Source organism: Cryptotermes secundus, unplaced genomic scaffold (assembly GCF_002891405.2).
Source record: "Cryptotermes secundus unplaced genomic scaffold, Csec_1.0 scaffold537, whole genome shotgun sequence".
NCBI classification, from domain to species: domain Eukaryota; kingdom Metazoa; phylum Arthropoda; class Insecta; order Blattodea; family Kalotermitidae; genus Cryptotermes; species Cryptotermes secundus.
In genome coordinates, this window is record NW_019740661.1 from 1,529,694 (window position 1) to 1,557,205 (window position 27,512).

Here is a 27,512-nt window from a genome sequence, read left to right on the forward strand (position 1 = left end):
CGAGACCGGCCAGGAGGGTCTTGTGTTCCCTGCTCTTGTGCCTTGAAGACCTAAAAAAGTTTAGGGGCTTCTCGAAAAATACGAATGTAGGACAGATGCCAGGCTCGACCCTTGGCTTTCTCTTTTCATTTTCTTGTTTTTTATGCCCACTGGGGGACTGGTAAAGAGAGGGCAGTCGGTTATAAGGAGCGGAGGAGGACGGTTGTTGAACTGTAGACAGGGGTAGCGAGTAGGATGGACGGAGCGGCGAGCTTGGAGAACAATGTAAATATTGATCATTGAATGAAACTTGAAATTAGTACTTCAATACACGGTGTATTCTGGAGATCCCTGAATTATTAACCCCGAAGTGTGTTCCACTCCCATATCCGAAGCATCCGTATCCGTGGGATAAAGAACTCAAGCTCGAGCGAAAGTCGTGGCAGCTGTACGTCGGCGGACGGCTACAACACTTTCACTGTTGGTTCACTCACCAACATATGTTAATTAATTTTTTCTAACTTTCAATTTTTCAGTAGTTTTAAGCTTCTCTCAGTAAAACTATACGATGAAAACACTTACGGCGTAACATATACCTTGGTATGGCTATGTTATGCCGACATATGTTTTGATATCGCGAGCAAGTAAATGATAAAAGTGTTGTAATATTCACGTAGCAATTTACTAAAGTTGCAGTAAAAGGGCTAAAATAATTACCGTTCGTTGTTGCTTTGAGAACGTTGAGAGTGCGGTAGGTGTGTGTTGGATAGTAGTATACCTTCTTACCGACTGAGCTCTTGGCAGTGGCCTCAAGATGGATTGTAATATGAAAATGGCCCGTGCCGAGAACCAATAACGTTAAAGTAGGCTCTGTGTTGTGATTGGTTCAGATAAGCGGCCATGCGACGACCATGCGACACGTTGTGGAAGGTAATAGTTATGGCGGTTGGAGAGCGTTGTTTTAATAGGACTGAATGTGTGCATGTATATAACGAATAATTTTATTTATAGCCAAATCTTGTCTATTAAACTGCAATGGGTGACTTCCCGTTAGGATTTCGGGAAGTCATTCCTGACCAAACCTTGCCGGAGAAATGGAAGGAATTGACTCTGAATACAGGTTAGTTTCAAGTTTCACATGGAATCTTCACTTTGTAATTCGTGGTATTTTTTTTGCTGTAAATGTTTAGATCTCCTCTTTGTTTCTTGTTGTGTCAGGACAAGGGGAATCGTGCAGAAATATGTTACGAAGATCTTTTCGAATTAAAGACTGATTTTGGAATTAAAATTGACAGGTAACGCAAATTCAAAAATATATCTTTAAAACTTTTACTTGCAAGGAATCGCTACGAGGTTTGCTGGTACCAACACGGGAATAGAACGCATTACAAATAAAGGCGAATTAGACCTAACTCAGGTTGTCTGAACTGTAAGCCAACATCTGAAACTGTCAACAAATTTGTTTTCTTGTGGGGTTTACTAGCTTTACCAAAATTTATTATTATGGAAATAAAGAGGAGCAGCCATACTTTGTGTCATCATTCATCAATTTGACCATATTTAGAGAATAGTTAATATCTAGTGTACAGTTTTTACACCCCTGGGCTTTTTGGCTACAATATTATTCCTTTATTAGCATTACAGACGGAAGCGCTGATAAAGTGAAGCAGATTCACTGCTTTATTTCAGGGGGAACACAGAGCACATTGCAAGACATCAAAGTTCCAGAGAGAGCTGGTGGCTACTGCTATAAGGATTCGACAAAACATTACACAAGAAACAGATTTATTTATTGGTAAGTATTCTTTCACAATATACTTCTCATTATTTATGTTTACGTTATTCAGTTTGCAGCATACATGTGCATCCACTTCGCTTCACCATATTCACAGTGCTTGTTGCAGTTAGTAACCTATGCATTGTGCTTGAGAATGAAACTTCTATCTTTCGTCTTCATTGTTGCTGTTATATTTGTATCAGCCTTCACATTTTCTTTTAGTTCATATAATTGAGAGTGCTGTGTCTGTACCATATTACTTTAAAGGTTTTATGTAAAAATCATATCATTCCATATTAATTTTTAGCCCCAAAATATTTCTAAAATTTTATATCAATATGAAACTTGGTCTGTCATTTGGAAGAAGAGAGATTGAAGGAGTTTGAGAATTAAGTCCTAAGGAAAAGATACAGACTTCAGAGAGGTGAAGTAAGAAAAGTAATTAATAAGCATGAGGTGTACATGCCAACACACATGGGGGAACTAGAATTCCTACAAATTGTTGGGTGGAATATTTCAAGGGAAATAAATGTTTAGAAGGTGGAGGCATAGATGGGAGGATGAGTGAGAAACTGTATTAGAGAAATGAAATGTGAAAGAGTAGGCTGGATTAACCTTTAACGTCTAAAGTGTACCGATCGGTACAGTGATGAGTATGGTTGAAGTGGCTGAAGTACACTGATTTGTGTCGTCGGGCATTTAAACTTTGCTAGTGGAAATGCTCACACACTCTGACAGTAGAAGTGAACGCCCAATCCTATATATTTAGTCCTCAGTAGATTAAAATTCAATGCACATACCATTTTGTATTTATCTGCTTGATGTGTATACAGGGTTCACCCCCCACATCATGTAACCGAATCTAGCCTTTGTATGGTACCTCTTGAACCACCCAAGAATGCATCTTCCCACGTCACATGTCTTGCACTTCAGTTGCCTTTCAGTTTCAGCATCTTTAAAACAATGAATCATTGCCATTATATGATGATATGAAACTACAATCTTTGAATTCACCATGAACTCACATAACACTGATTGTACTCTCTATCTCAGCTACGATGCATCTGTTTGTTTACGACTCTAGAAAGGGCAATATTCTGTCTCAAATGCAGTGGAAGAGGATGGCACTGAAGAAGGGAACAAAGACCCTGTAACATTCCTTGAATTGCAGTGCTTTCACTTTAATGTCCTTTAGTCAAAAGCCTCGAATATCTGAAGAGTGCAACAAAGATGTGAAACTTGCCAGCAGAGAACCAAATGGTTTTGTTGCTTTCAGCTGGTTTATGGCACCAGAGAATGCGAAAATATTTCAAGTGCTGGAAGCAGGAGTGATATTATAATTGAGAACTACTCTAAAAAGAAGCTGGGAACAATTTTTATAATATGCATACAAAAAAATTAGAGTATAACTTGTAAGATTTGAGGCTTTCACGGCGGTGACTATGAAGAAAGCAGTCTTCTGGGATTTGGCACCATGTATATGTGGTGTTAACCGACGTTTCGGAGGAACGTATCGCCTCCATCTTCAGGGTAGAAGAAAAAACATATAAGAAATCTGCAAGCAAAGAGACCGTGAGAACCGGTAAAAGCAGACTGGAAAAATACACAGCTATGTGAGAGCAGTGAGGGAGAAGGGGGAAGGGCAAGTATACAAGTGAAAGCAGTAGTGTAGGAGGGGTAGGGGAAGGGAGCTGGGACAAGCGTGGTTTTTGTGTAGGGGAGAGAAAGGCAAGGTTGAAGGCTGGGCATCACCCGTGAGCTGAGGGGTGGGGCTTGTTATGTTGGTTGGTCATGGCCTGTGTGGCCTTCTGGATCTGGCGTCATATCCCGGTGGTGGTTTTTTAAGAGAACAGATGAGAGGTTTCCAAGACTTGCTGAGACAAAACCCCCCCCCTCCCTGTTCATATTTCCTGGATGCAGTTCAATCTCAATTGCCTCCCTAATAATGCGATCCATATAGCGGGTCTTGGTGGCGAGGATGGAGGTATTCTGAAGCTGAATTCGGTGTCCCAGATCGATGCTGTGTTCAGCTACGGCCGACTTGTCCGGTTGTTCGAAACGGATGTGCCGCTGATGCTCCTTCAACCTCATGTCCACGGAGCGGCCTGTCTACCCAATATAGACCTTCCCGCACTCGCATGGGATACTGTATACACCCGGTGTCCTTAGGCCCAGGCTGTCTTTAACCGGCCGGAGGAAATTGGATAACGTCGGTTAACACCACATGTACACAGTGCCAAATCCCAGAAGACTGCTTTCTTCTTAGAGTATAACTTCTTTGTCTAAATATTTTCAAATCTTATGTTATACTACGCGGCAGTATGTTCTTTGCTAATAAAAACAAAATTAATTCCATTCATTTATCATAAAAATTGTATTAGATACATCATTTTTAAATAAAATGTAGGCATCCTAACAGGAGCTGACATTTAAATGCACACCAGCAGCGAGCATTTAAATAAATTCCTGCCAGCTCAAGCTAACACCATGTTAAAAGTCTGGTGTTTAAAGGTTAACTGGCTTAGTACAGAATTCAATATGGGCTTTCGTGGACTGCCTGATGAATCTTCAGATTTCATAGATGTATCACTTTCTTTCTTGACACGTTGAGTACCTATCTACTTCCAAAGGAAGTCCATGTACCAGATAATTAGTTATACAGTGTACAGCAGGTCTTTAAGTTACTCCATTAGTTTTGTATACCAGTTTGCTTTCTACACCAAATTAGATTCTGTCAAACAATTTGGCAGTCAGGATGGTATAATCAAGGTTGTGATGTTGACAGGCGGATATATCATGACGTCCTGGAGTTGGTTGAGCACAGCCTGGATGTGAACTTGGTGGGGAACAACATCCGCTACAAGTTCCAGGACACCCCAGTGCTAGAGGGATTAACTATTCATGAGACATACAACAGTATCCTGGTGCTTGTAGCAACTGTGTCTAGTGTGCATCGGCTGTCATTTCCACACCCTGATAAGATTCATAAGCAGGTACACCTCATCAGATTTTTAGGTTGGCTGCTTTGACACAGCAGGATATGACTTGAGCAGTTGATAGCCATTCATTTGGTCGAGACCTTTATTGTTATGAAATCCAAAAAATCATCTCCATTTTCTAAATAACTGGTTACTAGACCTTGTCTCAGGACAAATGAATCCATCCACATCTTCTCATCCTAGTTCTGTGTGAATACCTTTAATATTATCTTCCCATCATCTTAGTCTCACATGTAATCCTCTCTTTTCAGATTTTCCAAACCTAAATTTTCATTTATATCATGTCTCCTATTCATGCTTCATTCCCTCTTATCTTAACCTTCTTGATTAATCACCTGCCTAATAGGTGAAGAATGGCACTGTTGAGTGGTCAACATTCTTGCTTAATTTTTGGGTGGTCACCTTTTCAAATGTGTACTTGTAGGCTGGCTGTTTGAGGCTTTCTGTGGCCTGTATCAGGTGGTCCAGGCAAAATAAACTCTGAGCACCGCTATATTCTTCCCGATTCACCATTCACAAATCATTGCACCATCCAGTTACAGTGTCATTAAACAATCCAACAATCTGTGAATATTAGGCAAAGAGTACGGCTTATCAAGCTACTCATTCTGTAATATACAGGGCCAACAGAAATATCTGATGGTTTTCAAAATGATGTTGCCTTTGAAACAATGGCACTAATGTAATTTTGAGGTTAGATTGGAAGAATACAAGTGCAGGACTGTTGTTTAGCTACGTGACATATTTAAAAATAATTTATTTTTATTATTTTTTTGTTCCTTGACAACATCATGTGTCAGGCTGGATGTACTGTTGTAAACATGATGTGAATTGTCTCATTATCCGCTGCAGGACCTGCTTTGGAATTTTTCAAGTTACTTTGCAGAATCATGTTTTAAGGTATTCAAGGGTTGCTTGTCATCATGTTTTAAGGTCTTCAAGGGTTGCTTGCCATGCTTCATACATTTTCTTCTTCAGATATATTCAGAGAAAATGTCTGGAGTAGAAAGTTGAACTGATTTTATGATCCCCAAAGAGTTGTGTGTGTTCACAAATGTATGCCATTGCATCTCATTCTATGCCAGTTGAATGTAGTTCTTACATCTTCATATCCTGTTTCTCTAATGTCCTTTTAATATTCGATTCAGAGGATCTATCTTGAAGAGGCAAATTCCAAATCCAAGGGTACTTTATCCATTGTTTAGGTCATAGCAAAGAATCTGTTGAAGTCTGAAGCACTTCATGACAACTCAGTAGTGACTGATTATTTTACTGTTTATGGCTAACTTCCTTCCACAGCATGAGGAAGTGCCATGCTGTGATGACAAGGAAACTACGATGTAAATGGATTGTATGATCAGTGTATGTGAAATGAGTGATGCCGCGTCAGTTGGCTTTGAAACTGATTGAGGCGCTGTTGAATTCCTTCTTTTGGTGAATTTACTGTTTCAGGAGCATATGTTTGCCCAACATCCAGACCTGAGCGTCTTGTCCATTTTTGCTGAGGTCACTGTTAACTCCGCAAAAGATCCCACAACATTCCACGTTATAAACAACACAGTGGCCAGTAAGTACTTCTTGGCATGATGGAAGCCATTAATCTGAATATATTTCATTTCCTTGAGTAATTGATTATATTCAGCCAATTAACCCTCTTCGTGGTCTGCACACATTTACTGTGCATCTCTTTAACTGATAGCTACATTCAGTATAAGAAGCCTATAAATACTTTCACAGGACCAAGGTTTAATTCTCAAGTACTGTGTAACAAAATGAAATGTATTGTGACATGATGTCTATAAGCCAGAATAGTGAGACGAGTAGAGGCAGCCATTGATAGGCAGCACCATGGTAAATGCGTTTCTTTGGCAACAGGCACTAACAGCAATAGAGTATTCAGTGTTTTCTGTGTGACCATTGCTAGGCAATGACATAAAAAAATAAAAATGCAAATAATATCTACTAACTCAGTAATTACTAGTATCAATTGTACTAAATTTTTGGGAGTAAACATTGACAGTGCTTTGCCATGGAAGGACCATATCACTGAATTTCATTAAGATTAAGTAAAGCCTGTTATGCAATAAGGGCTACAAAGCAGTTTATGTCATTGGACTCAATGAACATGATCTATTACTTCTATGTACACTCTGTTTTGTCTTATGGTGTTATTTTCTGGGGTAATTCTCATGAGCAATGAGAGCATCTTTAAAATTAAAAAAAGAATTATAAGAGTTATTACCAGTTTGGGTAAGTATGATTCATGCCAGGAATTGTTCAAGAAACTGCAAATATTGCCACTTCAGTCTCAGTATATTTTCTCACTTTTTGTTTTTGTCATTAAGAATAAAAGTTACTTTATACGAAGGTCGGATAAAAAGTAGTGGCAACGCCTCTATAGTTCTGAAATGACTTTATTACCTGAGGTAAACACACTTACATTCCTTCAATATAGTCGCCTCCCATTTGTACCACCTTCTGCCAAAGTTGTGGAAGGCATCATAGACCATCAGCGCGTCCATTTCTGTTGATGTCCAGCAGTGACTGCCCTACAGCATGAATAATCTCCTCTCTTGTGCTGTCAACGTGTCCCTTGCAGTGGTGCTTTCATTTTGGCAAAGAGACCATAATCGCACGGACTCATATTGGGTGAGTATGGCGGATGTTGCAGTATCTCCCATCTCCAGCGGCGAAAGAGATCCTTGACAGAGTCAGCAGTATGAGCCCTTGCATTGTCATGAAGGATGATGGGGATTGTTATCAACAAGTGTCGTCACTTTGTAGTAGGCAGCGTTTACTGTCTGTTGTTGAGGTACAGTGTGGTGCAGTATCACTCCATCATTGTCGTATGCCACAATGAACATCGCCTTCACATTACTCTGTGTAGGGCGCACTTTCTTTGGATGAAGAGAGCCAGGATGCTTCCATTCATTTGATTGTCTCTTCAAATGTGGTTCATATGAGCGAGACCAAGTTTCATCCAGAGTGACGATTCTTCCAAGGAAGTCGTCACCTTCCCTTTGGTATCAGTCCAAAAAGCCCTGTGCAGTTGCATAACGTTGCCATTGTTGCACCTTGGACATTGTATGGGGTACNATTGTTATCAACAAGTGTCGTCACTTTGTAGTAGGCAGCGTTTACTGTCTGTTGTTGAGGTACAGTGTGGTGCAGTATCACTCCATCATTGTCGTATGCCACAATGAACATCGCCTTCACATTACTCTGTGTAGGGCGCACTTTCTTTGGATGAAGAGAGCCAGGATGCTTCCATTCATTTGATTGTCTCTTCAAATGTGGTTCATATGAGCGAGACCAAGTTTCATCCAGAGTGACGATTCTTCCAAGGAAGTCGTCACCTTCCCTTTGGTATCAGTCCAAAAAGCCCTGTGCAGTTGCATAACGTTGCCATTGTTGCACCTTGGACATTGTATGGGGTACCCAGCACGCTGCAATTTTGCGGTATCCAAGAATATCGTGCAGAATGTGGAGCACGGTTTTGTGACATACGCCCACCTCAGCAGCTAACTCCCACGCAGCCCATCGACGATCGACATCAAACAAAGAAGCAAGAAGCCGAATTGTGGTTCTCAACATGGGTTGTCCTGAATGGCATCCCTCCCTTCACGGAACAATTTCACCCATCGTGCCACTGTGCGATATGGCAAAGCAGCATCACCACATGCTTCTCGCAGTCCCTGATAACAGTTTTGTGCACTACGACCTTGTGCAACTTCAGTTTTTATCCAGGAGCGTTGTTCTTGTTTTGTAAACATGTTGTTAGGGTGCTTGAACTGGGCTCCTGCACTTCAAGATGATGCACAATGCAACTCAGTGAAACACAACCAGAGCCACTCACTACTCTACTTCAACTGAACTTCTGCTATCAGCTTCAGATGGCAGTAGTGCCACCTGATGCACATCTTTTATGTTACAATAGTGTTGCCACTACTTTTTATCCAACCCTTGTATCTAATTTTGATATTTGTGATATCAATACACGTTACAACTATAATTTACATTTTCCATCCACAAATGTAACAGTAATACAGAAGGGAGTACTTTTCTCTGGAAGTAAGATTTATAACCACTTACCATTATATATTAAAATGTAATCTAAAGATATTAAGCATTTCAAATCCTAATTAAAAACTTATCTTTCAGAACATGCGTTCTATAGTATTGATGAATATTATCACACAACTTGTCAATGAATCTGTCTATTTTGAATACTCTGATTAACTGTGGAGGACTTTTATTGTATATGCTAGTAAACTTGTATTATTGTTACATTTATTGTTTTGTAAGGGCACATGCGCATTTATATTTGAGAATTGTGCTGTTTTGATTTTTATTTGGGGATCTGTTATGATTGTATGACATTATTGCTTTTATATTTTATTTTACTATGACAGGTTCTATATCCAGTAGGGTATATGTTGACCTTGTATGGATTAACAGAATGCTAATAAATATGAATGAATGAATGAATGAATGAACATACTCATATTTATTAATATTCTTAGGAAATGTATGAAAACAGAACGTAAAATGTTCAAAGGGCTGCACATTGTAAAAACAAACTTTCTGCTTGGAACTTTTTGGCTGCATTTTTCAAATTCTTGCTGAATTCCATATCTTGCTATATAGCTTTTGCTTTTCTTTTTATCTTGTAACAAGAAGTTACATGTATAGCATCACAATTTTGAAAGTTGGTTTCATTGTCAAAATAACCTCAATAGTACTTTGTACTTCATATTCTTTATTTTGTTACTGTTGAAGTTAAAGATTAAGGGGTTGAATGTTGCAGATATGGGACACGCAGTAGTGTAGTGGTTAAGGCACTATACTACAAGTCAGAAGGTTGCGGGTTCAAATACCGATTTTTTTTCAGTTGACCTAATCCTTCCGGCTGCACTGTTGCCCTGGGGTTCACTCAGCCTCTAACAGAAATGAGTACCAGGAATTAAATAAATAATTTTCCTGGTGAGTAAAGCGCGGCTGGCGCGTAAGGCTGACAACCTTACCGCCATCTTTGAACTGATTGTCTAGATAATGCGGGACCCTCAACATCTCACAACCCTATGGGCCTTCATGGCCTGTTACAAGGATAGCTTTACTTACTTACTTTACTTATGTTGCAGATACACCTTTGCCTCACACATCTGCATCATGGCTCTCTGTGAATGAGGAAGCGCTGTTTGCTCTGGCTTATAGCACTGGCCCCGTTCTACTCATTAGGATGGACCCATTGTCTGGTATGGTGAGAGCCAGTGAACTGAAGCAGGAAACTATGGTACCACGTTTCTTGTCGGACATAGCTGGTGCTCTCAGGTGAATGTGTGCCTCATCCCAGAGAGAGACTAAGATAAAGATATCCTAGAGAGATATCCTAGTAACAGCAGAATACATTTTGGGGTTTTCAGTGTATCCTAATAATGGCAGAGGGTAGTTTGGATTTTTCACTATATCCTAGAAATGGCAGATGACAGTTTGGGTTTTTCACTGTATCCTAGTAATTACAGAAGATAGAGTTTTTCCTCATATCACAGTAATGGCTTTCCCCCATATTATAGCAGCAGCACAGTGTAGTTTGCCCCACCCCCCCAATATCCTAGGCAATGATCCTTTTGTCATCACCATCTCAGTACCCTTCTTATAGTGGAAATAATGGGGAAATAAGATGGCCGGGACTCACGTCAATGTTTGTTTTCAAGTGATTGTCGTGCCATATTTAGTCAAAACAGCTGCAAGTGTGTGGCAGTGTATGAAGAATGAACAACTGAAAGAACAAACAAACAGAGGCAGACACTCCTTCTTCATTGCAGATGTAAGCGTGTGTACTCAGAAGTGGACTGCCTGTGTGGTCTAGTGGTCAAAGTTCATGGCTACAGATCCAGAGGTCCAGGTTTGATTCCTGGCACTACCAGATTTTCTGAGAAGTAGTGGGTCTCGAGCAGGGTCCACTCAGCCTCGTGAGGATAATCGAGGAGCTCTTTCAAGGAAATTGCGGCTCCGGTCTAGAAAACCGAAATTAATGACCATGGGGATTCGTTGTGCTGACCACACAACACCCTCTATCCCCTAAAGTTGGGACTAACTTTGCCGACAAATGGTGGTTGCTCACTCAGTATAGTTCGCTTGCTGAATAAAACCACGGAGTTTGTTTTGTTTTGTACTCAGAAGCGAGCTTGCCTTTCCACTGTTTTTACCATTCTCTGTACTTAGCATGTTAAATCAGGTTGCATCAGCTCTTGTTATATTCGAGTCTTATTCATGCCTTGTGTTAAACTCAAACCAATCTGTTGTATTTGGGTCACAGGGGCAGAGCAAGTGACAGTGACATGGTGGTCAGTATGGTGCTGCACTCTGTGGGCCTTGAGACATATTTATTCTCCCTGAGTCGTGATGGTAATCTGCGTATGTGGTCATGCAGCCGTGCACAGTGCATCATGGTTTTAGACATGCTGAACAGTATAGCTGATACAGGTCGGAACCTTACACAAGGTGGTAAGTTGCTGCACATTAGTACTTTCATGGCTACCTTTTTTTTTGTTGAAGCTAACTGCTTTTGGAGTCAAACAACATTTACTAGGTGGTTCAAATATGACCGGGACTGATTTTTTTTTTGTAAACAAGCCACACTGCGCAGCAGCTGTGCGACCTTGAGAGAGTGAAGCCACAATCTCCACCCTCCCACCTGTTAGGGTTAGAACCTGTTCATTCCTGTCTGGAAGTTGCTAGAGTGATGAGTGAACAGAAGGTACCGCTGAGCATGGCACAACGCATTGTGATCAAGTTCCTCATTGGAGAAAACGTCCCGTCTGCTGAAATTCACCACAGACTCCAACAACAGTGTGGGGAAGAATGTCTCTCACGGACCTGTGTGTTTGAGTGGTGTAAGTGCTTCAGAGAGGGCAGAGAGCGCATGGAGAGTAAACCGCATGATCGTCGGCCGCGAACATCCGTCACCAAGCCAAACATTGATCGTGCAGATGCACTTATTCGTGAGAATAGGCGCATCACTATCAGGGAACTTGGAGCAATGCTGTCCATCAGTGTTGGTAGTGTAGAAGACATCATGAAATACCACCTGCACTATCGCAAGGTGAATGCATGGTGGGTACCACGCACTTTGACGGACGTGAACAAAATGGTGTGCATGCAAGTTGCCAGTCGTCTCCTACAGCAGTTTGAAGATGAAGGTGATACATTTTTGAAGTCTGTAGTGACCACCGATTAAACGTGGGTGCACTGCTTCATTCCCAAGTCCCAGCAATCATCACGCGAGTGGCAGCATACCAGTTCTTCTAAACCCAAGAGAGCGCGGAGGAGCCGTTCAGCAGGAAAAGTGATGGCAACGTTCTTCTTGGACTGGCAGGGGGTTATCCATGTAGATTTTCTGACAGATGCCAGAACAGTCAATGCAGCTTATTACTCAGACCTGGCAACAGACATGAAGGAAAAGATCCGATCCAAGTGGAAGAGAGGTGGAAAGCGGGTAGCCTTCCTTCAAGACAATGCACGCCCCCATATGGCCAAAACAACAATGGAAACCCTCCGGAAATTGAAATGGAACCTTCTGACACATCCGCCATACAGTCCCGATTTGGCACCAAGTGATTTCTACCTGTTCGGAAGGCTCAAATCAGACTTGCAAGGCATACAGTTTGTGGACAATGACGCCGTCGTTCAGAATGTTCGGGAGTGGATATGCCGCCAACCACAAAACTTTTTGGAAAGGGCATCAGGATGCTTCCAGAACGTTGGAAAAAATGTGTTGACTCCGGAGGGGAGTACGTTGAAGACTGACATGTGCAAGTAAGTGTTTGGCAATTTTGGTTTAAAAAAAAAATTAGTCCCGGTCATATTTGAACCACCTTGTAGAACCACTGAATGTTTTATTTGTCTAATGTGACTGTGCTTTTGAGACCACATAGGTTCACTGGCATTCCATTTTTAACACTCATTTTTAAAATTCTGATGTTATGTGGAAAAGGTTCATATTAATCCATATCTTATTTCAGGAAATCATTTGTATTGTACAAGGAGCTTCTTACTTTTGTTGAAGCTCTGTGCTTCACGGCGGCTGATGCACCAGCAGCTGCAAGGTGCATACAAATTTTGTCAATGAATGACTATGTATAATGGGCAATAACATTTTAAATTAAGGAACGTTATTAACTTTGTGCACTACTTGACAGTATTATATTTCACAGCGAGCAGCACAGTTCATGCTTGGGAATTTGTTTATGATTTGTCAGCAGTGGGCAGCAGTTGGCAGCAGTTATCAGCTCCATTAGACATTTGTTCTTAGTTACAGTTAGTGAGCAGTGTGCTCTGTCATGGTTTACTTTAGAGCAATGTGTATTTCTGTATGACACCTACGTAAAATATCGATCTGCTAGAAAGTATTGGCAAAAATTTTGACATAAATTTCATGATGAAAGAGTTCCCAACAGATAAACAGTTCACAGTTTGGTGAATAAACTTAGGTCGGTTGGGACCCTTTAATATTCAAGAAACAAAAACATAGGTGCCGAAAGCTTACTGTGGAAGAGTTAGATGACATAGGAGACGGACTTGAACTTACACCTAGAAAATCACTGAAATGTCTAGGCTAGGAGACTAGAGTGTCAAATTGTAGTGAAAGAATGGCAACACAATTGCTGAAGCTTTGACCATATAAAACAGCAGTAATCCACACTTTGCAACCAGGCAGTCCATGTAGCAGGGTTCATTTTTGCACTTGCTTCCTACAGTCTGTCGTCAAAGATGAGATCAATCTGCAGTTGACAGGGACGGAATTTGCAACACCTGTGATATTTGATTTGTATCTGCTTCATTCCAAATGTTATAGGCCAACAGGCATATTGATACAGTGGCAAAATTCGTATGTGCCTCACAGCTGGCGGTGCACTGGACACCGTGAACTGGGCAACAAACGTAAGAACCGCTCTATACTTACCTAATGCAACAGGCAGATCAGTTCATTGTGCACAAGGGCCTTGAAATGAGATACAGTAATGTTATATTTTAGTGTCCTGTTGCACTGATTTATGTCCATGATTTATTCTATCCGTCTTACAGTGCATACACTTATTCACCTTACTCTTCTCTCTTGCACTACATGTTTCAGCACAAAAGTGCCATCTTCAGGTGCTTTTCGATGTACGTCAAACTACTTCATTGCATTCCCTGTTGTCTTTATACTAAAATATATATTCATCATATATATTGATAAATTTTAAATATTAAAAATATTAAAACTGTTCAGGATTTGTCATCCTTATGTCGTATCTCAATACGCGAGTCACACCTATCTTCTTCTATCGGAGTGCTGAAACATGTGCAAGAGAGAAGAGTAAGGTGAATAAATGTATGCACTGTAAGACGGATAGAATAAATCATGGAGATACAATATTTGAAAGTTATTTTCTCATGCATTTAGCTTACTTTAGTAATTCATATTTGTTGCTGCATATATTAAGAACACTGTGCCAGGCAGATACATATATGCAAAAGAAACCAGGTTCCTTATAGCCAGACTCGAAATCTCTGGAAACCTTTCCTTGGTGTAGCAGTAGCATTATACGTGGAAGAGTCATTAAGTTCGTGAAATGTGGTTTTATTGCATCATATTACAAGGTATTCACGTACACTTACACAGATCCACATCAGCCCTCAAAATAGTTGCCGTTGGCTGTTATGCAAGTCTGCCAACGTTGATATAGCTGTCAGAAACATCACTGAAACATATTGGCAGTAAATTCTTGTACGACGCTTTGTGGTCGTTCCACGAACTTATTGACTATGGTAGTATAACTACTATCCATAGCATAAAAGAGTTCACAGAAAATTCTTGAACTCGGTTTCTTTTTATAACATTTACCAATTTCACAACCTTGTCTAATATTATTTTGAGTGCATTTAGAAAATCACAGATTTCCCATTTCTATCTTTGCATCTTCTGTGCATATATTAATACATTGTTTCCATCTGAAATATTTGGAATCACTTACAAATCAGTCAGGTTGAAAATATCTGCTTCTGTAGTGTGAATGGGACTCAACACGTGGGCTCTGTTCAACAGTCGAATAAAAATTCTATTTGCATGATATTTCCCTCCAAGGGACTGCACCCATGCACATTACTCTAGTTGCTTGACATCAGCCTCCTTAGCACCACATAACATACAGAACATGTAGAATACTGTCTCTATCTGTATATGTAGTCCAGAGTATCCATCTTACTGTCCATACCACTTTGTGTCATGAAAACTAATATGAGACAGTTGTCAGAACCGTAGCAGTAAATCTAAACAAGATAATAGATGGCAGAGCAATGGGTTCTGATTTCATTTGTTTGATATTTTAATAGTTGTGAATGACCACTACAGTTGAATCAGCTAAAACCCAACAGTTCATAAATGAATGAAGTTTAAGGTCCCCATTATTATACATTTGAGAGATGCTATGATTATATTTTTATTCACACAGCCCAGAGTCATGTTCTGCGCAAGACTGTGAGCCAGCATGACAACCAGCTTTACCTTGGAGTGTTCCTTTGTTTTGCTTCCGAATCTGAAGTGTGCGTGCTGAAACCAGTGAGTGAACTTGGAGTCTTCAAGCTGATACGCCAGTGCACAGTTTATGCTCCAGATGTGAGTTCATTTTGGTGTACATGAGGAATTTTGTAATTATATGAGTTTGAACAGCCAGATAATTGTGGTTGCAGTGGCTCTAACATTCAGCTTGGTTGGGCGAAACAGATGCATACAGAATTTTTGTGGGGAACTACTTATATAAGTCACTTAGACGAGTGTTTCTCAACCACCAGGCTGCAACCCAGTACCAGGCCCTGGCATCAGTTATACCAGGCCATCGTCGTGTAGAAAAAAGAATTTACAGGGCTGTGGTCTGACAAAGGCCGAGAACCACTGACTAAGACAGTCAGGGGTAGTAGTTTGGAAGATGTGTTAAAATGAATCCTACAGAATGATAGTTTAGAATTGTATGTGATGGTGGGCTTTGGTATTAGAATCGTTGAACTTCTGTGTTCTATTACCATAGAGTTTGTCAAATGCTCTTGGTTGATTAGGAAGTTAGGTAGGATAGCTGTCAGTAATGGTAATTATTTGACCTATTTAAGTATGCTTTTGCAACTTTGATGGTTGTATTTGTCAGATGAGAGTGCATGAGTTGTAAGTATGCAGGCCTATTTCCAGGTACTTGTTTCTGTATTATGTTATTACAGAGTTTATTTCTGATTGGTCATTTGCCCATAAATACATAACATCTGTCTGTATTACTTACTGCAGATTATTTTTTAAAGAATTATGCAAAGATCAACCAGAAGATTGTCACAGTTCCAAAGTTGTGTCATTTTTGTGGGTAAGTGTCATTTCACATTTTTCTTGGTTGCAGCAAGACCTGGTAGACTTTGCCCTTGGCAGTGGGCAGTTGTGGGCTGTATGGCGCACAGCACAAGGTGATGCAGCAGTGTCTTGTGCCCGCCTGGATAGCAGTTCCCCTGAGTGGCAACCTGCCATACTGGAACAGCCTCCTGAAAGAGATTTTGTAGTAACTGACTCTGGAACAGATCCACGTCAGGCCTACATATCATACATCTTCCACCCTGGTCAGTTCCCTCTGACTGTCATTGCCAAAGCTCTGGGTGTAAGTCATGACATACTTTCAGTTCTTTTTTCTCACATTACTCTAATTTTAATGTAATATCCAGATTCCCTAATTCTCTGAGTTTATGTAATGGTGCCGAAACTATTTAATGATAGCAGATGGGTGAGAAGAATACATATTTGGACTCAAGTCTTGAAGTGACAAGGGACTGGAAAAAATTACATGAGTACTTTGCAATTTCTCCTCTTTGTTTGATATTATCATACAATATGTGTGTGAATATAAACGGGGTTTGGATCAGTGAATAGATTTCTTGACCATTTACAGGTCATAACTACAAGTAACTATAGCACTCACTATTTCCACACTTTGCAGTTCACTAGAGCACACAGTCTAGTGTTCTTAGTCTGTTACTACACATTTCCTGGTAATGGCTCCAACAATGGCTATTCCTCAGCCTCCTGGCTCAGGTGTACTCTTCACAGACTTCTGTACAGAACTGAGTCGCCCCAGTTGTCTTCCTTATAATTCCTTGGCATGGACCATGTAGAAACACCCAATTTCTAACAGTACCTCTGTTGTGCGTCAGTTTGTCACTGCAGGAATGTGTTTACTGAGCCATTGCTCAGAAACAGCCCTTGTATATCCGCCTCTCTTGCAGTTGTCGCAAATTAATGGCTCTACTTGCTACAGTGCTCCATCCTGAATGACCTACAGGTACACCGCCATTTATTCTTTCTTGGTTTCACCTTCCTCCCTGTGGCTCGGTTTGCACAGCGTTTTCCCTCCAACTGCCACGCCATCATTAATGCCACTCATCCTGAACGCTTCCCCCATAGGGTCCAAGTTGGTCCAGGTGTGCTACCGTTGCCCTTCTTTTTAACAGTTGCTTCTTTAAGTCTTGGTCCCTTTTTCCATTGATACCTTCCAGTCTCAGTTGTCATCTGTTCCTGAATGTCAGTCCTTTCTGGGTTCTTGGTACAGTCTTGTCCATGCCTTGTCCATGACAGCAGTGTTCCTTACACCAAGCAGGAATGGCACAATGGATCATCCCTCTGCAGGTGGCAGCCAACTTCTTCCAGGACTCATCATTGCTATGGATCCATTTATTCAGCTTTTGGTGGTGCCCTACAGCTAGATGTCTGCCCCCATGTTGTTTCTTCAATGCTTGACAGTTTTCACTGAGGCCTCTTCTTTAGGAACTTCCTGCTGCTCTGCTATGATTTCTTTTTCTTAAGGTTTGCCTCTAAATCCATGGCTTCCATCTTTACTAGACAGACCTCCATTTTCTCTAGCTGGGAGGCCACCCTGGCCATCATGCTTTCACAGTGGGCATCTAAGTTGACCAGAATTTCTTCTTTCATTTCATTTAGATTGGCATCTGTTTTTGCTTGGTTGTTACATATCATGGCTTTGAACCCTCCTATGCCAGCTATCAGACCTTCCGTTATTTGTTTCATTTTTATAGAATGGCGGTATATGATCAAGATCCAATGCAGTTTCCAGTCCAACCAGTTGTCAAGTGTATGAGTGACTGTAAACAGGGCTTGAATTGGTGAATGGATTTACTGACTGCTTATTCACATGACCCAGAACTACAAGCAGTTACAGCACCGCTGTTAATCTCCATAATTCACAAATCACCACAGTACCTGCTAATCCTTTTCCAATATGCTGTGTCTTCAGCAGGTGTTCCCTGGCAGCGGCTTCTAACAGTAGAGATGCTTCAGCTTCACATGCTGAAGTCCTCTCTTTAGACACCCATACAGAACTGACTTGGTTGCCCCATTTGTCTTCCTTATAACTCCTCTGCATGGACCACGTAGAAACGCATCTTTTCCAACAGTATGACTATTGTTACATGTTGATTAATTGCTGTGGGAATGTGTGTTCTGAGCCATTGCCCAGAAGTGGCCCTGGTATATCCACCTATCTCGTGGTCATCGCATAGTAATGACCATACACACTACAGTATTGTTGGGGTTATTAAATTGTGGCATGGCTTGCAACAGTGCATATGATATTTTGACAGGAAATTTTAAAGGGAAGAGATCATGTGGGAGGTCCAGGCATAAATGGAAGGATAATATTAAAATGTATCTTAAAGAAATAGTTAGTGATAGGACAAACTGAATTAAAGTAGGGAGGGACAGGGTTCATTCATGCACTTCTGTGACAATGGTGATAAACCTTTGGGTTCCTTAAACACAGAAAGTTTGTTTATCTATTCAATAAATGGACTTATAATTAATGTAGATAAAGCACGTATTTGGAAGGAAGGATGGATGGACGTTTTTCAGTTTGTTTAACAATATTTCATCAATTTAAAATGTTATGTAGTGTAACTGTAAATGATGAAGTGTGAAAGATGTGAATGAAATGGATGTGACATAATCATAAGCTGTTGTAGCATTTACCTGGAGAGAGTGAAAAATTATGGAAAATCTCAGTATTGATGGCCTCCATGATGAGAATCAAACTCTGAATCTCTCAGGCATGAAGAATGACTGCTCTTTGATGGATAAATAAATGTATATATGCACAAGTAAGTGGGTATTAGAAAATCAGGTAGTCACCTCCTTGTAAATTGTGTAGATAATTAATCAGTTACTTTTTAATTATGGCAGATTTTCCGACGCTCCTCCCTGCTTTGTGATGTGACAGTATCAGTGGGTGTGCTGAAGGAGCGAGTATGTATGGCTGTAGAGGCAGAAATCCAGAGTGAAGTACAGGATTATGAACTAACTGATGATGAGTATTTGGAGGTTGCCAACCGCTGCTGGTTGCGATTCTACTCTTGCTGCGTTCAGTATCACCAGGCAGGGGCTCGACCTGTTGGCCTGGTTTTGTTGGATCAGTCTGGAGTGGTTCTGGTCAAGAAGCAGCAGATCTCACTTCTCAGGTTTGTCAGATTACAGTGGCATGTTTGCAGTAAATCTTTAAGACACCACCAGGATGGAGTTGTGAAGATGTGTATTCCAGAGCAGCTTAGCAGATTCCATTGTAACTTCGCATTCACATGTGTTTGTTTCTGTAGGCCGATGGACTCACTTGAACACTTACTATTGGTGGGACCTGACCAATGTGTTCCACAGCAGTTCAGTTCAACGCCATTCCTGAGTGAAGATGCCAACACTTGTGCCGACCTCCTCCGTGTCTTATCCGTTCTTGTCAGTCTGGAGAACCAGCTGCCAGATGAAGTTAAGACAACATTTGAGCGGGAGTTGTACCAGCTGAAGATTCCAGACCAGACAGTTGCTGATATTGCTAGGGAGCTCATGTCTGGTGATGACATTGTATGTATGATATCCTGGTTGGTATCTTAGTGGTATTGCATGAACTACACAAGTTATTTAGTGTCAAAGTATGAAAATTGTTTTAATTAGATTAGGGACTTTATATGATAACCAGTCACCAAAGCTGTTGGCATAGAGACAGATGTACTAGATGCACTGTTTGGAAGATTACTTGCACTTGAAGATCCATATGCCTTCTGAAAGCTGTCACCTATTAATAAAACTTCTTACTGTAGAGTTATTGTATATACCTCAACTATCTTTCACTGCTGGATTCGGATCCTTTGGGGTTCACACTGACCAATTGTGAGATTCACTTTCTTGAAGTCTGAAGTCTGTATGTTGTCTACTGCCTTTTACATCATCCTCTGAATGTTTGCATTTTTAAAAATTGTGTTCTTCTGTGCCGCATATGACTTCACTGTACCCATATCTGTTCTTCTGGATTATAATGACAGTGATTTTGTGTGTACCAAATTGCTGGGAAATAACTAATTCATAAATTTTATTCTGTGGCTTGTACATTTCAGATATCTGTAGCGACTGTGTGTGTTTGTGGGGCTGTGTGTAGCATGTTTCTACTGGATAAGCATGCTATTATGTCAGCTTTCCATGTATTTGTGCATAGAGGCTTGTACAACAAAACTGGATACTGACATATATGGACAAATACCGTCTTAAGTGCAACAATTTTATTGTAGTTTTTACTTCTTTTTCCTCCTCCACACTACAGCAACACACACAGAGAGCGCCTACACTGAACAACACATGAACAGCGATAAAAACAAGAAGTGGCCGCTGCAGCACCGTAGATATAGGGCATGTACCCTGAAAAATTTTAATTTGAAAAAGAAAGAGAACAAAGATCTTATAGACATTTTAACTTGAATTAAGGTTTAAAAAGTGCTAATTTAAAAATCAAATCGACGCGTGTAGATTAACAAAGATTTTATACAATTAGAAAGACTGGGATTTTTACATTTTTAACAAGCAGTGTAACAGTTACGTGAGTGATACACACCTGATGATGGCCATTTANCTGACATCCATTATTTTTTTTTTGCTAGTGGGGTGGGACTAAGTCCCTAGTACTGTGGCCACTTCTGGCCTATTGTACCAGCAGCCCCAGATGATAGGTGAGGGTGATTGTGGAGCAGTTGATGGAATGAAGATTGGCAGGGGAAACCGAAGTACTCGGAGAAAACCTGCCCCAGCGTCACTTTGTCCACCACAAATCCCACTTGACCAGACCCGGGATCGAACCTGGGCTGCCGCGGTGGGAAGACATCCATTATCACTACAGGCTGTTCTTCAAGCAATATTTTAAACATCTGTGAAGTAATTTTATTATGTTAATCTGGTGAGGCCTGTTAGTTAAAATGAAAGATTAATCAGCTCTCTGGAATGAAATCTGTGGTTGCTGAGCCAACATGGCGCACAATAAATCGACCACCTTTACCAGCGGGAACCATTAGGCCACCTGAACCATCACGCAGCTTCAAACAGCTCTGCTAGTTTATCTGGTTTTGTGCATTTTAAGAATAATCATGGCCCTTGTGTTGTGGTGTCACCCCATTCCACTGGTAACTTCCTTCTGTTATTGCATCTCTTTGTATCAAGTCCATTTTCTTCAAAATTGTTGGCATTGACTGTTTGCTGCCATTATATCCTGCAGTTCATTTCATATATATGTTTTTTTTTCTTCTTCTTCCAAGCAGCTTTTTTATTGAAATCGTCTGATTTATTTGCTGGCTTGTTGTGCTGATGATGCTTCTGTGGTGAATGAAAGGTCAGTATACCACCTTTATTAATTGAAGATTTCACTTCACTCATTGTTCTTTGAGCACTTCGAAGTCCAGTGCCACAAGTTTCCACCATGCACTCATGACAATTGACAGCATTGTCAGCTACCACTTGAGTTATGTTATCTGCAAGCAAACGAGTATTAGCCAATTGATGCAGACTGGTTCAGCAGCAGGAAGAGCAGGTGGAAGCATTCCTTGCCATGGCACAGCCATCCTTTACCTGGCTTTGTATAGGGTCCCCACAATATCAAATGTGGAAAGTACACTGAAATACTTTGTTTAATTTTCAAATCATCATCAGCATAGACTGAGTGTGTTTGCTGAAGCTGTAACACTTCTTACCTGAATTCTGGAGGTGCCCAGTCTAATCTTGGACAGGACATTTACTGTTCTGACTGAGGTTCATGGTTTTCCCCAGTATAATATCTCATGCTAGGCCCTGATAGCTTATTTCTATGTTCTTTCCAATCCATTGTTCTCTTATTACACTACCGTCTGATACTGTATAGCCTGAGCTTCTGACTTACTAACTTACTCATGGAGCTGAGCCCTTCTGGAGGAGCTGCCAATTCTGCAGCTACTCAAGAATTTCCTAGCATTTTATGGAACCCGAAAGTTCATTACCATGTTCACAAGAGCCCTCCACTGGTCCCTATCCTGAGCCAGATATATCCAATCCATGCCATCCCATCGTATCTCTCTAAGATCCATTCTAATATTGTCCACCCACCTATGCCTTGGTCTTCCCTGTGGTCTCTTTCCTTCTGGCTTTTCCACCAATATCCTATGCACATTCCTTGTCTCCCCCATTCGCGTTACATGACCTGCCCACCTCATCCTCCTTGACATGATCATTCTAATTATACTTGGAGAAGAGTACAAGTTATGAAGCTCCTCATTATGCAGTTTTCTCCAACCTCCTGTCACTTCATCTCTCTTTGGTCCAAATATTCTCCTCAACACCCTGTTCTCAAACACCCTAAGTCTGTGTTCCTCCCTTAATGTTAGAGACCATGTTTCACACCCATACTTCTGACAGCTTCATTAAATAAAATGTAAGGAAGTAAATTAACTCCTGAAGTTATGTAGTATCAGATGGGAAATGGTAGGATGATTGTAAATAGTGAATCAAGAGTGAAAAGGGAAGAAGCAATGATGGCCTGTGTTAAAGTTTTTCACTGCACTTAATGTATTTGACTGTTAAATGGTTACTTCATCTGTTTCACAATTTGTAATCCTAGATTTGGTTCTTGTCCTAAGGATAATTTTCCTGAGTATAGTTCTCTTCTGTCTGGAGTTGAGCAGTCAAGAATAAAGTAAATTAATGAAAAGATGTTACCATGGCTGAAACAACTGTATCTTTTAGTCTTATTTCACATGGGTATAATTCAAATGGTCCATTGCCATTTTTTTTTGTGAAACTGGCCCAACGTTCAAAATGGAATGGAATGTTTATGTTAGGGTATAAGTAGGAATTTTTTTTTGTGATGCCTCCACCTCACAACAAATTCAGAAATTTGAGAATCCAGGTAAGGCCTCTGTTAGACCTGTTCAACAATGCATTTACTGTTTTCTGCTGTGAAAAGAACTTTCAATATACAAATGAGTGGTTTTGTGGAGAGGATTGCTGGTTTCAGGTATGATATCAAAAGTGAGAGACACAGATATTGTATAAAGTCATACATGCTGTCAGAAACCAAGGGTATGGTGTTAATATGGCATGCTATACACAGAACAGCTGGATCATCTGGGTGCGAGGGATACGCTGCAAGTGTAGTGGTGAAGTTGATGCACAGAAAAGCTAAACATTTGACACTCACTTGACGTGGATAACTTCTGTAGCAGTTGTCATCTGTCATTATAGCTGCTGCATCCTAACACATGCATCACTGGAACAGGCTGCAGAAGGCCTGAAATTACATTACATATTCAGTAACCTGTGTAATGGATCTTATTTATACAAAATGTATAAATGGTTTCTGCCATTGTTCATATTGTGATGTACTTCGCATCTATAGAATCTGTTTTTCTAAGTTCTGTTTTACTGTTATCCTATTTATTTGTAAGCATCTTAGTATCTACTACTCTGTCGACAAAGTATCCGACCTTGGGCCAGGAAAACAAAGTTCTGTATCTGGGTGGTTACAGTACCTAATCCCCTTCAAAGTAGGCCCGTTGTGACTCCACACCCTTAGTCCAGCAGCCCTTCCATCGCTGGAAGCAATTCTGGAAGGCTTCTTTTAGAATGGTGTGCAGCTGTGCCATCGCGTTCTGTATGATGTCCTCACGGCTCCTTTTAGCATTGTCTTCAATCTCGGGAACAGCCAGAAATGACAAGGAGCCATGTCAGGAGAGTAGGGAGCCTGGCAAACCTGCGGAATGCCATGTTTGGCCAGGAAACCCTGGATCAGGTGTGACAAATGAGCTGAGGTATTGTCATGATGCAGCTGCCAGTTGCATGTGTCCCACAGCTCCAGTCCCTTGCGCCGAACTGCATCACGAAGATGGTGGAGGACTTCTTGGTAGTACTCCTTATTAGTTTGGCCTAGTGGTGCATACTCATGATGGACAACACCCTGGTAAAAACAGTCACTATCACTTTCACATTGCTTTGAACCTATCGTGCTTTTTTGGGCCTTGGGGATGTTGGATGCTTCCACTGTGACTCCTGGACCTTGGTTTCCGGGTCATATCCGTACACCCACAACTTGTCACCAGTGATCACAGTCTACAGGAACTCAGGATCCCTGTTGGCGCACTCCAGCATGTCCTGCGCGACCTCAAGGTGGAGTTGTTGCTGCTCCGGCAAAAGCAGCTTTACCACAAATCTTGCTGCCACTCCTCACATTCCCAAATCCTCAGTTAAAATTGTGTTTGCGGAACCTCTGCTGATTCCAACCTCATCAGCAACTTCCCAGATGGCCAAATGACAGTCCTCCATGATCAGTGTCCGCACTTTTTCAATGACATCAGCATTTCAGCTCATTGATGGTATCCCGGAACGCTGATCACTGTCTGCCAATATACAGCCATCTTTAATGCGTTTGAACCACTCTTTAATTTGAGTGACCCCCATTGCATCATACCGAAAGCCTGCTGAATTTTGCGGATTGTTTCCACTTGGATATCCCCAAGTTTCTGAAAAACTTGATGCAGTGTCACTGCTCCAAGCGTTCTGTCATCTTGAGCGAAATGAGAATGTGACGAACACGTGTTACACTACTTCACTATCCGGAAGTGTTGTGAGGCAGCAAAAAATCACCCATGCACATGAAAGTCCCTTCTACCAGTATGCTCAATTTCCCCAACCGTTTGGCCATTACTTACAGCGGCAAAAAATAAAGTCTGATACTTTTTGGACAGCGGTGTATGTGAGATCTAGCCATATGTGTATGTATCACTATTACAGGTGCTGAACCAGCAGTTCATGTTAGCTCTACGCAAGAAGCTGGAGTATGTGAAGGACATTTATCCTGCCATGCTAATGCTGATTGAGGCTCTTACTTTGGATGTTGGGCAGTCCAAGGAAATGGTGTTAGATGATGTCACACCTGAGGCATCGCGATTGATTCTGTCTGTAAGCCACCTCTACAGCAGTCATCTTGGTGTCAGTACCATTGCACAGTCCCTGCACCAGATTGCAGTTGTACGGTAAGTAATGCCTCACAAGATAACATGCAGAATTTCGGAACAGGTGTACTAATCCTGTGCAGATTACTGGACTGCGTTCTTTCAATATTTGTCATAATATCTTCTTAACTTCTTAGTGTTTGTTGCCAGCTGTTGCACTCTTTTGGTATTAAAAATGGTCTCTTAGAAAGAAGGACATGTCCATGATTTATTTTATCCGTCTTCTAGTGCATACATTCATCTATCCCCTCTTCTCACTCTCACTACATGTTTCGGCACAAATGTGCCATCTTCAGGTGCTGGTCCAATCCACGACAAACTAGTTCATTGCATGCCTTGCTCCAACAGAAGATGATAGACGTGACTCGCGTAATGAAACACGACGTAAGAATGAAATATGCTGTACAATTTTAATATTTTAACACTTAACATTTATCAGTATATATGATTAAATACCGTCTTAAGTGCAACAAATTTTATTGTAGTTTTTACTTCTTTTCCTCCTCCACACTACATGTTTCGGCCCTAAATGGCCATCATCAGGTGTGTATCACTCACGTAGCTGTTACACTGCTTGTTAAAATTTAAAATTACCAGTCTTTCTAATTGTATAAAATCTTTGTTTATCTACACGCGTCGATTTGATTTTTAAATTAGCACTTTTTAAAACTTAATTCAAGTTAAAATGTCTATAAGATCTCTATTCTTTCTTTTTCAGATTTTTTTGTTGTTAAAATTTTTTCAGGGGAGAATATGAGACTATGTTCCTTTGACATTGAAAACATGTATACAAATATACCAAAAACAAATACCATAAACATAATAAACACTATATTAGAGGAAAACAATGACATAGATAAAGAAAGCCACAAAGAAACAATACATATATTAAAAACAGTATTGGAACAGAATTATTTTCAAATTGACCAAAATTACTACAAACAAACAGATGGTCTAGCTATGGGAGCCCCAACATCGGCAATAATAGCAGAAACATATATACAATATATGGAACACACTCAAATATTTCCCATTCTAGTAAAACAACAAATAGTGGCATACTTTAGATATGTCGATGACATATTAATAATATATGACGAAAAAATAACGAACATAGAACATACACTCAAAGAAATTAACGAATTGCAACCAACTATAAAGTTCACAATTGAAAGAGAACAAGAAGAATCTATTAACTTTCTAGATATAACAATACATCGTAATGAAGATAGCTTGCAATTCGAAATATATAGAAAACCCACACAAACAGACATCATAATACCTAACAGCTCGTGCCATCCATTCGAGCACAAATTGTCAGGTATTAATTACTTAATGAATAGACTCCACACATACCCAATAACAGAAAAAGGAAAACAAATAGAGAAGAACACTATTAAAAACATACTACATAACAACGGATACGACACTAACATAATCAAAAGATCGAATCAGACAAAACGAGAACAAAAATCAAACACAAATGACGACGAACAACAACCAAAAACAAAGTGGGCCATATTTACATATAGTACAAAAGAAGTAAGAAAAATTACAAAACTTTTTAAAGACACACAGATAAAAGTAGCATTCCGCACACGTAACACAATAGAAAACATACTCAAACAAAAACCACAATTAGATAAATACAATAAAAGTGGCATATACCAAATGAAATGTGTAGATTGCCCATTGAAATACATTGGACAAACGGGCCGAACATTTAACGCTAGATATAAAGAACATCTACATGATATTAGAAATAATAATTGCAATTCCGGGTACTCAAATCACATACTAAATACGGGACATTCATACGGAACAATAACAGACGTAATGGAAGTTGTAACAACGGGAAAAAAGGGTAAACATTTGAATACATTAGAGAAATACCATATATATAAAATAAGTAAGAAAGGCCTACAAATGAATGACACACACATAGAAACATACAATCCCATATTTCAAACTATATACGAAATCTATACAAGCTAACGGTACCTCCCTCCCCCCACTACCCATTCCCCCTCCAACACTCACGAACATAAAACACAGCACACAGTACACCAGACAGCAAACGTATTAAAGATAAGCAGCGACACACACAGAGAGCGCCTACACTGAGTAAGTACAAATAACAGTATAAACATATAAGAATAACATAACATGACATAACATAAGATAGTAACAGGAATATTTGTATATTACAGACAACACATGAACAACGATAAAAACAAGAAGTGGCCGCTGCAGCACCGTAGATATAGGGCATGTACCCTGAAAAAATTTTAACAACAAAAAATTTGAAAAAGAAAGAACAGAGATCTTATAGACATTTTAACTTGAATTAAGTTTTAAAAAGTGCTAATTTAAAAATCAAATCGACGCGT

General features: G+C 40.3%; 1 protein-coding gene across 1 annotated transcript in view; it reads left to right on the plus strand.

Annotated features, from left to right (window-relative positions):
* Nucleotides 1-871: 871 nt before the first annotated feature.
* LOC111872503 (nuclear pore complex protein Nup160 homolog) overlaps nt 872-27,512 on the plus strand; it is a 55,398-nt gene continuing 28,757 nt past the window's right edge. Inside the window, exons 1-12 of the mRNA XM_023866485.2 lie at nt 872-909; nt 991-1,099; nt 1,669-1,774; nt 4,542-4,749; nt 6,208-6,322; nt 9,897-10,086; nt 11,075-11,262; nt 15,252-15,415; nt 16,179-16,430; nt 19,019-19,293; nt 19,429-19,687; nt 24,902-25,143. Coding sequence (XP_023722253.1) covers nt 1,015-1,099; nt 1,669-1,774; nt 4,542-4,749; nt 6,208-6,322; nt 9,897-10,086; nt 11,075-11,262; nt 15,252-15,415; nt 16,179-16,430; nt 19,019-19,293; nt 19,429-19,687; nt 24,902-25,143 — 2,084 coding nt within the window. The 5' untranslated portion in view covers nt 872-909; nt 991-1,014. The remainder of the gene's footprint in view (nt 910-990; nt 1,100-1,668; nt 1,775-4,541; nt 4,750-6,207; nt 6,323-9,896; nt 10,087-11,074; nt 11,263-15,251; nt 15,416-16,178; nt 16,431-19,018; nt 19,294-19,428; nt 19,688-24,901; nt 25,144-27,512) is intronic.